This window comes from Solanum stenotomum, chromosome 9, assembly GCF_019186545.1.
Source record: "Solanum stenotomum isolate F172 chromosome 9, ASM1918654v1, whole genome shotgun sequence".
Classification (NCBI taxonomy): domain Eukaryota; kingdom Viridiplantae; phylum Streptophyta; class Magnoliopsida; order Solanales; family Solanaceae; genus Solanum; species Solanum stenotomum.
The window spans coordinates 23,016,665-23,029,268 of record NC_064290.1 but is presented as its reverse complement, the minus strand read 5'-3'; the positions used below and the strand labels follow the sequence as shown (position 1 = coordinate 23,029,268).

The window sequence follows — 12,604 nt, the reverse complement described above, 5'->3', positions numbered from 1 at the left end:
ATTTATTGATTGTAGAGATCTTTAAGCAATTGATTTTTAAGTATCGGTTGTACAAGACATGTTTCCCGAAATTTATTTGAAATATATTTCTTCGATTTATTTATTAGCTAATTTTGTGCTTTTGACCACTTATATATATATATGTATATATATAATTATGTGATTATCGAATATATGCAAATAAAAATTATTATTCTCAAAAATGAAAAATTGTGGCTACAAAGATTCTAACAACATTGTCAAACTTCAAAAGTGTTGCTATAGGGACGTCCAACGTGTGGCTTATTGATTAAAAAATTTATCTTGTACATAAGAAAAGTTACACTTTATAAGTGTTGTTGTAGATGAGATATAAAAGGCAACACTTTTTAAGTGTGACCAATAACTAAGCAAAGGCCACACTTTTAAGTGTAGTATAATCAAACAAAAGGTGATGCTAATGAATTACTACAAAGCGTGTCCTTTATACCTCTTTGGCTATGCTTTTTTGTGTATTAAAAGTAGCTTTCATATAGAATTATTTTTTAGAAAATTAAAAATGTTGTCTACAATAGTCGGAAGATCACCTAATAGTTAATTAATTAACTATTACGACAACCGTAGTCGGCATTATTAAATTAATAAATTATTAATAAGTATTCCAACTACAGTAGTCAGTAGTATTAAAATTAATAAAATATTATTTTACTACTATTCTGACTACAATAGTCAGCAATTCAGGTACTTTAATGGTCGGGTTTTAATTTATATGTAGTGACTATGGTAGTCGGCGAATGCCGACTGTGTAGTCGGCAAATATTTTCCGACGCTCAGTCTGCTGACTACTCAAAAGTTGCCGGAAAGTCATTGGAAAACTCCATTTTCCTACTACATTCCGACCAATTTTGAAGTCGGCAAACAACGAAATTCTAGTAGTGTAATATATTCGACATTTGTATTAAATGTCGCTATTTTAGCAATATTTTTGCTAAGTCGCTAAAATCAATGACATTTTACAACAAATGTCACTATTTTAGTGACATTTTACAACAAATGTCACTATTTTAGTGACATTTTTTCTAAATGTCACTAAAATCAATGACATTCTGCAGCAAATGTCATAATATATTCAACATTTATATTAAATGTCACTATTTAAGCGATATTTTTTCTAAATGTCACTAAAAACCAATGACATTTTGTAATAAATGTCATATTATATTCGACATTTGTAGCAAATGTCATCATTTAAATGACATTTTCGCTAAATGTCGCTATAAACAACGACATTTTGCAATAAATGTCATTATTTCAGTGACATTTTTTCTAAATGTCACTATTTTGGTGACATTTTTTCTAAATATCACTAAAATCAATGACATTTTGCAGTAAATGTCATAATATATTCGACATATATATTAAATGTCACTATTTAAGCGATATTTTTTCTAAATGTCACTAAAACCAATGACATTTTGTAATAAATGTCATATTATATTCGACATTTGTAGCAAAATGTCATCATTTAAATGACATTTTTGCTAAATGTCGCTAAAAACAATGACATTTTGCAATAAATGTCATTATCATAGTGACATTTTGGACCAAATGTCATTATGTTTACGATATTTAATACCAAATGTCATTATTTTTATTACATTTGACATCAAATGTCATTGTTTTATGACATTTTGTTCTTAAATGTCATGAAATTCTTTATTTTCCGACATTTGTTTCAAATGTCACCAAATTAATGTTGTCGTATGTACATTTTCTTGTAGTAATATGAGATGAAAACTAGGGCATAAGTGTTCCTCATAAGCTCTTAATGCAGCATTCCTAATAATAGTAACTTTATCCTTGTGTTAATAAGCAAGGTTGATATGTTAGGTATCCCTAAGTGATTGGTCCTCCAAGTAGGTAATTTCACCACGCAACTTGGTTCGTCTACGGGTGTGTGCTTTACTAACCCTTACCTTTAACCCCCGGATTAGCCTTCGCATGATTAGGGTCAGGCTATTAGATAGCGGCTAAACTCGTCTATATATCTGTTGTTCAATTCTTTTCTCATTCATTACTTCTTTGGTCCGATAAGTACGAATGAGGCGATTTCTAACGTTGTGCACCACTAGAAAGCATTCTAAACGAAAGGATTTACAATACATGCATAAACACTATTCTTTTAGAATTACTTATTTATTAGTCATACATTGTTAGTTGCTCATGGTTCTCACAATCCTAGTTGTGGATTTAGCTACTCATGCTTGAGAATTCATAATTCATATTTACAAGATATATGAAAATTTTGCAATAAAAATAGACTTATTTGAATCTCCAAATTCGAAATGTGTCACCTAAATTGGGACGAAAAGAATAATAAGGGGAATTTGCAAAAAAAAAAATTGTAAAAAAGATATGTTTCTTCATTTATTGATCAATATCACTTTCAACAAATAAATTCACAGAATCAACAAATAAACTCACAGTAACAAAAGTACCATATAAAAGATGAGACGTTTATTGCCATTAAATGCAGTACAAAAAATGGTTTTATTGACAACAATGAATGAATGTCACTTTCAACAAATCAAGGCTGTATATTTTTTTGGGTAATACCAAATGGCCAAAAAATTTGGCGAGAAATTTAAAAAATTTATAATATCTTTTTTTTATTTAAAATAAACTAATCTTTTTTCCCTTTTTAATTAAAAGTCATTAAAGTTTAAAGGGTAAAAATGTTCAAAAGGATAAAATAATATAGGTAAAATACCATTCGGGACAAATTTTCTAGCCAAAAGGATTTTTCCTTTTTTTTTTGTTAAAATTAGGGTTAAAAGAATAAAAAATTAGCAAAAAGAAAGTAGTAATGTTTGGATTTTTTTGTTGAAAATAACTTAAATCTTTTTAAACCACAAGCAAAAAAAAATTAAAAATAGGATTAGAACCAGCATACCTTGACAAATCACTGGATTCTTTTTCAGTACCCAAAACACGAAGATTAGGTCAAATTTTATCTAGCGATGTTATTAACCTAATTCTATTTAGCTTTAATAATTTAATTCGAATCTTTTAAAATTAAATTTATATTTTGATTTTTTAAATATAATACTACTATATAATTTAATTTAACAAGCTTGTTAATCTTAATTAAAGAACAAAGAAATCTCTTTCTCTAATATCTTCATTATTATCATTACTTAATAATTATACTTTCTAATTTCTTTTTAATATAATTTATTTAGTTTTAATTTTAATTTTGTTTAAAAATTTAATAAAATGAAATCATAATATCTTTAATAAAAAGTACATAAAAGATACTCCCTCTATCCCAATTTATGTGACACTTTTCGTTTTTCGAGAGTCAAACAGTTTAAGTTTGACCGGAAATTTGCGCATGGTTCAATTTTTTTAAATGAAATTTATATATTTGTAAACTAAGTAAAAAATACTATAATTCACAATAATTGATAATTTAAAATGTTTAAAAGATATATGAAAAATTTACGGTCAAAGATAGATTTGTTTGAATCTCAAAATTTGAAAAATGCCATAAAAAATGAGACGAAGGGAGTATGTTTCTCGCCCATTGTTGCTGAGATTGCGGCTATCTTTCAAGAAGCTGGTATGCATGCAGTGCGCAAGAATTGATATGTCATCCTTCCAAAGGACTTTGAAAAGGACCAGTGTGAAGAAGCCTGACACAAACTTTGAATTCTATAAGTTATTAAAGGCTAAGCAAATACTTGTTATGTAAGCCCTGTCTGTTTTCTTTTGTAGTTTTGAACTGTTGTCGAATATTTAGTGGTTGTTTCTAGCTTTTCAGTAAGATGATTTGTTTCAGAAAGTGTTAGTAGACAGTATATGGCGTGCAACACTCAAATTAACAGTTTCACATGATTTCTCAAGCTTTAAGTTACTCTCATGGTGAGGGTGGCTCGACCACCCGACACTATTTCTTGAAAAAAAAAATACACATTAATTACTCGAGATAATCTCTAAAAACTTAGTATTAAAAAAAGATAAATTTCAAAATGTTTTCTAAATTACTTTAACATACAACGCTATATTTGAACGGCTCCCATTGCTTGTCTGTTCCGATTTGTTATGGAATTGGAGATTTTGGTACAAGAGCCAGTTGTATAGGTTGTCCTTGGAATGGATTTTGAATTTTGAATTGAAAGAATCCAAAATCTTATCCAATTTCTCTACCCGTTCCCCTCATTCTTCGAACCCCGAAATCCCCTTTATATAACTCGAATTTACCTTCAGTATTTGAGGGGGCATGAACTGATAGATAGTAGAGACGAAAATAGCAACAGAGAAAGATAAGCTTATAAAGAAAATACAAGTCCAAATAAGGAAATACGGGTGTTCGAAAATTGATTAGGTTTGTACATTTGGTATGCATCCCGATATACAGGAAGATGGGTCAAAAAATATGACTCATATACAGTAATATATACTTGGTGTATACACACTTGTTTGGGAGCGAATGGACTAGAAGCCCAAGTCCTTTGCGCATCGTCCCAAAATAATTAGTGGCAGGTGGAAGAAGAATTATATGGGCTGAAACCCATTTGAATTTTCAGCAGGGTCCAATTTTAGATAAAGGACAAGTTTCGGGCCTAAAGCCCAACCAAATTTGAAATTTTGGAGGCTCATCTTTTTGGTTTCGTATAATTTGCACGTTTGTATAATTCGGATTTTTGTATAATATAATTTGTATAACTTTTGTATAATTCGAAATTTGTATAATATAATTTGTATAACTATTTACACTTTTGATGTTTGTATTTGCATAAATTCGTTATTTCGAGTTTATACAAAAATAACTGAACAAATGTACTCGCGAATTATACAAATGAGATAGCTTAAACTGTAGCTACAATCCATAATTATGCAAACTATAGCTATGGAGCATAATTAAGTTTATTATAATGGTTATTTGTGAAAGTTCCTCTTAATTTAATTAAATTCCCAAAGTTAACCCTTTTATGTTTAATTGAAGTATTTAAGTTTAGTTTATTTTAAGTAAAAAATGATTTTTTCTTTACTTAGTTAACTTTTTAAAAGTTAGTCAAATATTTAGTCAAGTCGTAGGTCAACAGCGTGTTAGTAGACACTTCAAGTGCCTAACACCTTCTTGAAGTGTAAATTTGAACCCCAAATCCCCCTTTGGTATTTTCAAATGATTTTGTCTGTTTTAAGTCTTTTGAAAATTATACGTTTTCTTAATTTCATAAAAAAATTAAGTGGCGACTCTCTTGAAAATTGATTTTCTTAAAAGAGTTAATTGATTTTTTATGAAATAAGTCTTATATTTCTCTTTTTTAAACATTGAAAACATTTATTCGTAATTAAAAACGTCAAATATGGCATCTAATGCCGGCACATGAACTATCCTTTACGTGCACCGTTATTCTTCCTCACACTATATATTTATGAATTATACACGCTAAATTTGTTGTGCCCTCATTCCATGAATATCATAATTTTTACCATGAAATTATAAAATATGAAGAATATGTTTTTTCGTCGAAATCTAAAATTGGTGTCCGGTTTTACGTATGGTATGATTTTTAAGACTATAAACCATGATTTACCATTTGATGTCCGTAGAGAAATATGTCTTATGATCTTGAGATTTTGAGCAAAAAATGATTACAAGTTAATCTTAATTACCTAAGATTTCAAGTACTTTTGATGAATAAATATTCTTATTTGCTATTTAAATTTTTTCAAATATGGTCATCGTCTATACTCATATCCATTTCTTATACTCCCATTGGTCATATACTTTCAAGGTCAAGGTCTTCAAGATACTCCCTCTCACAGAGTCATAGTCATGTACCTTTTATGTGGTTTCAATGTCCAAAATCCTATAAAGCCTTATGAATTTTATTATCCACTTGTATAGATAAAGTTATGATCTTTGCTCAAACATTTTCATTACATATTTTAAGGTTCAAATCAGCTTTGACAATTCAGGTTGAAATATAAAAAGTCCTTCATGCTTGCCATATAATTTATCATTTAAAAAGAAACGGTTGTAGCATTCAAGTGTATGACCTAGTGTTGAATGAGGTGAAAAAGAATACCATGGTGGGCCAACATTCAATTCTTAACAAAGACAAAAAATATAACTAGTGATTTCTTCCCGTCTGCCTAAGACTATCAAAACAAAAGAATTGTGATCCCCATTCTGCAAATACAGAAGGACGGCCAAATTGAAAGAAGACAAGAAAGCCAAAACAAGCATTCTTTACAGCAATAATCTGATTACACCATTACAAATGCAAACACGAAGGCACTAGCAACAGTCAGATGCACAAGAGATTCTGGACTACAACTGCATACAGTCATAATGCCGAATTTGCAGTCGACATACATGGCAATGTCTAGAAAACTTCAGCTACCTTGGTTGCAAGAATGCGTTCTCGTCTTTCTACATACACCATTACAAATGCAAACACGAAGGCACTAGCAACAGTCAGATGCACAAGAGATTCTGGACTACAACTGCAGACAGTCATAATGCCGAATTTGCAGTCGACATACATGGCAATGTCTAGAAAACTTCAGCTACCTTGGTTGCAAGAATGCGCTCTCGTCTTTCTACATACCCAAATGGGAACCAACCTCCTTTGCCCTTGCACTCACCTTCAGCCCAACCATTGTTTGACACCTTTGGAGAAACAAATGAACCAATGTCAACTAAATATATGGAGACGGAACAGAATTTAGAAAAGGGGAAATCTCCAACAACATTTGCCAAAGATGTGCATCCCTTCAGAATACACTCACTACAACATAATGAAGAGAGTAACAAAATTGTCATTGCATAAAGATACCAAACCTCTAAAATACATTATAAATGGATCCTCCAAGAATGAAATGGGTACTCAAAGCTATATGCTAGCGCTAGACTACCATGATTATTATTATTACCAGTTGAAAGAAAGCATGCTGCCTAAGTTGTGCAGACTCTTCACTTTCGATGCCGCACCCGTGTCGGATTCTATCTGGTTGACAATACATCACTAGATACTAACATGCATCATGGTCTCAAAAGGTGATCAGCTTATCAAAATGTAGTATCTAGTGATGTATTGTCAACCAGATACTCATGGGGAGGGGTTGGAATGTTTGCGGGGTAGGGCATTCTCGATGTACTACTGTGACAAGAAAGCATCAGGAAGAAAAATATTAAATAACTACAGACGAAGAGATAAACCTTACTTTTCTAACAACTACATAGTCACCAATCAATAATGTGAGCTCTACATCTGACTCAGCTTCATATGGGTGTACGACCTGCAGGAAGAGATGCACGAACCAAATAAAAAGCTATAAAGTAAAAGCTCCAAGAGAGTAATCCATCATGATTCATCTTAAAAAAGGGAGAGGGAATATAACCATCACCTCTGCCAAGAAATACGTTGTCCCATCTATGAATCCATCATATGACTTAAAATGAAGGCCACCATTAACTTCAGTATAAGATGGGGGAGGAGGCATCGAATTATCTGTGGCTGAACTAGGAGATGCTTCAATTCTTTGACGCTCCAACATCATCTATGCACTCGAAGAGTGTAAATCAATCCGTCATCACTTAAAACTAGTAAGATACTTGTGCTTCACATCAAGCAAAAAAAATATTGATAGAGGAAGAGTGTACCTCTGCCTCAAGCTGATCAAGTATCTGCAAAACTCGCTGATGATAATGACGCTGTGCCTCAACCTTGAATAAGAAATAAATGAAGGGGTTCGCATGGAGATTTCTGAGTGACAAAGATTAAAAAAACAAAACTTTGAACTACAGCAGTAAAGAGAAACAGACTACTACCATGGCTATGAGTCGTTGGAGTGTTAACCTCTGTTGTTGAGCTTCAACAGCAGCCATGGAAGTAGAAGCTTCTTTGCCCAAGGTAGCCACGTTTGACTTTAGGTCCTTAAGTTTTGCTTCAGCAGCTTCCATCTTCGATACACTTTCCGGATTACCATTGGATTCCCTCACTTTAGGCTGGCGTCTGGAAACGTCTATAGCCTGACTTGTCCCGAAGAAGTTTGGGATTAGTACAGAACTTCAAGATATTATGCAAGTAACTTGTTGATGCATGATATACACAAGTAATAAATGACTATCAGCAATAGTTTAGTCAATCAATCAAACAGTGCCCCACACCTCAGTCCCAAATATCAGTTATATTTTAATAACAAAAAACAGCATACTGACAGGAATGATTAGCATGGAAGATAAAAATCGGTGATAACAGAGAAAGGACTTCAAATGAGCACATTTCCCTTCTTCAAAGTTACCTGAGCTTCAGCTTCCTGTCTCACTCTATCATAACGTTGAGCGAGATGTCGAGCATCTTCCAGTGGAGCTCCCACAACCATTGCTCTTAAAGGCTCAGCAACCTGAAGTTTGAAACTTCTAATCAAGAATTCAAGAAAAAGTCCATACTTCGCTTACCATTTCATGAATGAATTGAATTATAAAGAGAGATCTAAGTCAACTTATTTAAAAGTTTTTTGTGCTACTGCTCGCTTGGTAACAAGTGAATTCTAATTTCTAGCTATTGCAAATTTGGACCAATTATGATATTAACTCATCTCATTCAGATATCAAGTCAAGGACATCTGGAAAATGAAATGTGGGTTACAATGAAACAGCTATGGCGTTTATGACAACTAAAAGTTAATTATAACAACAATAGGGCCATTGTTATATCAAGAAAATAAAAAAGGATGAAAAAACATAAAAGATTGTCTATAAAAGTTCACATACATCTCATCAACCATAAACTAGACCTACTCGATTAAATTTATCAGGATAAACACTCCAAAAATGCAGTTGCACCCATGTCGGATTCTCCAAAAATGCACTGCTTTTGAAGAGTCTGACAGTGACATTTTTGAAGAGTCTGAGCAACATAGATATCAACTAATCAAAATACCTTTGACTCCACAATTTAATAAAGTAACCTTCAAATCACAGCCCACTACCATATAACCTCACTTCATTTTTCTTTTTTTTTTTCCCCCAGTTTAGAATCAACCAACACCTCCTATTCCTTTGCACAGAAAACAAAATTTGATGAAACACAGCATGATAATGAAGAAGGCACAACTAAGTTTATGGTCAGAGAAATTTTATCCCAAACCTGCGTTCCGAGGGCCTTAAGTAGATCCTGACGTTCCTTCTCAATTTCACCTTGAGCCCTACTGTAACTTAATGCTGCTTTAGATAACGTACTACCACTTGTACATGTGTTTTCAGCCCCATATTTTCGGCTATCTTCTGACAACCTAGTACCTAAAACGAATTTATGACATCAGTGAAACATAACAAGGCTTAGAAATTACAGATATATTTGTAAGAAGAAACTAGAGGGACTGACCAATTTCAATTTGCTTTGAGGCAGTGATGATGTAGCCTTCAACACCCCGGACGATATCCCTTTGGAAATGCTAGTGATAAAACAGGATAAAGAGGTGAAGGAAAACAAAGATTAAAGAGAGAGATTCTAAAATGGGTTGGGGAGTGTTGTCAAACCTTGCCGGCACGAGTAGAAATGTACAACTTCTCAAGTTTTTGATGCTGCTGCAACTCTACTTCATCAGTAACACTATTATCTGGTCCACCTAGTCCACTAGAGAATTGTTTGAAGACAGCCTAGCATAAAATATAGCAAAGAATCAACAAAGACGCGTAGTCTATAAAATCTTTTGACTTATATGTTCAATATATTGAGTTTCCAGAAACAGCAAAAACCATACATGATACTTCTCCGTCCTAATTTATATGAATTAATTTGATTTGGCACAGAGTCTAAGAAGGAAAAACTTTTGAAACTTGTGATTTAAAATAAGTAATATATATTATTGTGGCTAGAAATCATTTCATGAAAGATAAAATGAGCATTACTAAATATAGAAAATGTGTCCTTTTTTGGACTAACTAAAATGAAAAATAAGTCCAAACCAAAACAATACCATATGAAAAATAAAGATTTACATATTAAAAGTATACATGTAGAATAGAGCAAGGGTTTAGGAGTGAATGATCTTTTGCTGTACATTGTTCAGTCCTACATGAGCCAAAACTAACAAGTCACAAGAGCAGCTTGAAGAACATACTCCTCTCTCTGACCCACAAATTCGTCAAACTGATTTCTCTTAAAATCATGTATAATTAATCTTAAACTACATAAAATTTGTCATTTGCAATATATCTGGAAAGAGTCTACTCCAAATGCAATTTTTATTATTATTATTCTTCTTGTTTTGCAGAAATAAAATAGAAAAAGAAGAAGAGTTAAGGATATAATTAGGGTTCATTTGTTGAGTAGAGAGATGGAGAAAGAGAAAGGTTACCTGTTGTTGTTTGGCTACTTGTTCTCTGAGCTTTGTAGCTTGTTTTCTGATTGAGTCCATGAGTGAGCAATGAAAGAAGAGGGAGAGAGCTTTCAACTTTCTGTTTCAAAAAATGTCTCCCCAACTCTCTTTGAAACTTGTTCCACTTTCCCCTCTTTCACTTGCTACCTCCACCTTTTTTTTCCAATCCTTTATTTTCTTAAATTTCTCCTACTTATTATAGGTTTGTCCTCTTTTATTTCTTAAAAGATTGTTGTTCAAATAATAATTTGATAAGAATTAACCATTCAAAATAGTTAAACTTTAATACAGTTGTCATATCAAAATACTCAAATTCTTATACTGTTATCAGATATTGAGTTAGAATTTTTTTATAAAAAAATTAAAAGATTTTCCTTTAAAAAAATAATTCAAGTGTGTTTTATATGTATATAAAAATATCTGGTTTACAAGCATGGATTTGAGCAAGGGGGCGTAAATGCTCATTTAAACGTCTTTATATAAAATTAAAATGGGTGAAAAAGAGTATAAAATTAAAATTATTATATACATTTTAGATATTGAATCAAGTGACTTTTCCATGTATTTACTTTATTATTAATTTCTCAATAAATATGTTGCACATGTATATCTAATCATACAGTCCAACTTTATTATCAATATTGTTAAATGAAGTATCAAATAATAAATATATACACAAAAAAGTTATGGACAAGGGTCTGAAAAATACCTCAATTTTGATTGGATTTGTTGTTGCGATACTAAACTTTCATAAGGACATATTACCTCCCTAGACTATTTAATACCGTATTTCTTACCCCCTGAACTATTTAATAGTGTATTTTAAAGGTATATATGTGCCCACGTGGACACATTACTATTTATAATTTTGCATTATTTTTTATGTCCACGTGGGCAAATATATATGTTTAAAATACGGTATTAAATAGTCTAGGGAGGTAATAGGTCCTCATGAAAGTTTAGTATCGCAACAGCAAATCCGACCAAAGTTGAGGTATTTTTCAGATCTTTATCCCAAAAAGATAAAAGTATAAATTTTAGCAAATATTTAATGTGGATCTTCGTACTTTTATATTATTGCACGTATATTATACTTTATATTGGAATGATCATCGACTTCTAAGAAAAAAAAAAGTATTAATTCGTTACATGCATATCTATATCAATTTAAATTAGAAAATGTGTTGTTACTTATTCAAATAATAAGATTGCTCTCGATTAATAGCCTGTTTTGTCAACTTTTTAAGAAGTTAAAAATATTTATTTTTAAATATTAGGTGTATGATTAAGTTTTTAGGAACCAAAAATGCTTATTTTTAAATGTAAGGTGTATGGTCAAGTGTTTTGAAATACCAAAAATACTTATTTTTAAAAGTAAGATGTATGTCCAAGTTTTTTGAGAAAAAATAATTATATATGGAGAATAGCAAAAATAGTTTTTCAAAAGCTTAAAAAGGAACAAGGACACTGCCAATATGGTATGATTCTTTTTATCGTAATGAATAAGCTCCAAACTGCCTAACTAGTTGGACCATTCTCTTATAAAACACATAAGCCGCAAAAGAATATTTCTATCTCCAGCTATCTTCATGAGTCATTTTATTGTAATTTGTTTTTTTATAACCTTTGACATATTTTGATTTTGATATTCAATTTTCTTGATCCTCAGGACCCAAGGCATGTATTGAGTTCATTCACAAAATCTTCCATCTACAAAAATGAAAGAGATGCTTGTTAAGGCTAGCTTCATGAAAGCAAGGAAGGAGCAAATTTAGTGAACATAGATATGTAAAGAAAATTCACAAAATTATTTGTTTTTAAAAAAATACTTCAAACTAACTTTGAAATTATGGTCACTCAATATCTACTGCTCAAAGGTGATTTTCAAATTGATTGATTAAACACAAACTATTTCTAATAAAAATAAATAGGCATAATACATAAATATGTTATTTTATTTGCTCTCAACTCACATTTATACCATCTAATTTCATGTGTGTATAAGTAAACACTTAAACTTGTATAAAGTTGAAGAAATAGACACACATCCTACGTGACATTCTATTTGATAATTTGTGTTCTACGTGGTATTCTATGTGTATTTTGTCACGTAGAACTCATGTGTCTACTTATTCAACTCTATACAAGTGTAAGTGTCTGTTTGTACACTTCCAAAGTTGGAGAGTAAAAATGTGAAATGAGGTCAAATTTAAAAATATATTTA

General features: G+C 31.4%; 1 protein-coding gene across 2 annotated transcripts; it reads right to left on the bottom strand.

Annotated features, from left to right (window-relative positions):
* Nucleotides 1-6,103: 6,103 nt before the first annotated feature.
* On the bottom strand, nt 6,104-10,538 carry LOC125877167 (SH3 domain-containing protein 2-like). Of its 2 annotated transcripts, XM_049558505.1 has the most exons (11): nt 10,360-10,538; nt 9,539-9,658; nt 9,384-9,453; nt 9,147-9,298; nt 8,299-8,400; nt 7,826-8,026; nt 7,658-7,720; nt 7,402-7,554; nt 7,219-7,293; nt 6,566-6,664; nt 6,104-6,395 (listed from the first exon to the last, which is right to left on the bottom strand). In XM_049558505.1, the coding sequence occupies exons 1-11, from the start codon at nt 10,417-10,419 to the stop codon at nt 6,378-6,380; spliced, it is 1,113 nt and encodes a 370-aa protein (XP_049414462.1). In that variant the 5' UTR covers nt 10,420-10,538; the 3' UTR covers nt 6,104-6,377. The 2 variants fall into 2 exon arrangements, with proteins under 2 accessions (XP_049414462.1, XP_049414461.1); XM_049558504.1 differs by lacking the exon at nt 6,104-6,395 and having other exon boundaries at nt 6,482-6,664.
* Nucleotides 10,539-12,604: the final 2,066 nt, after the last annotated feature.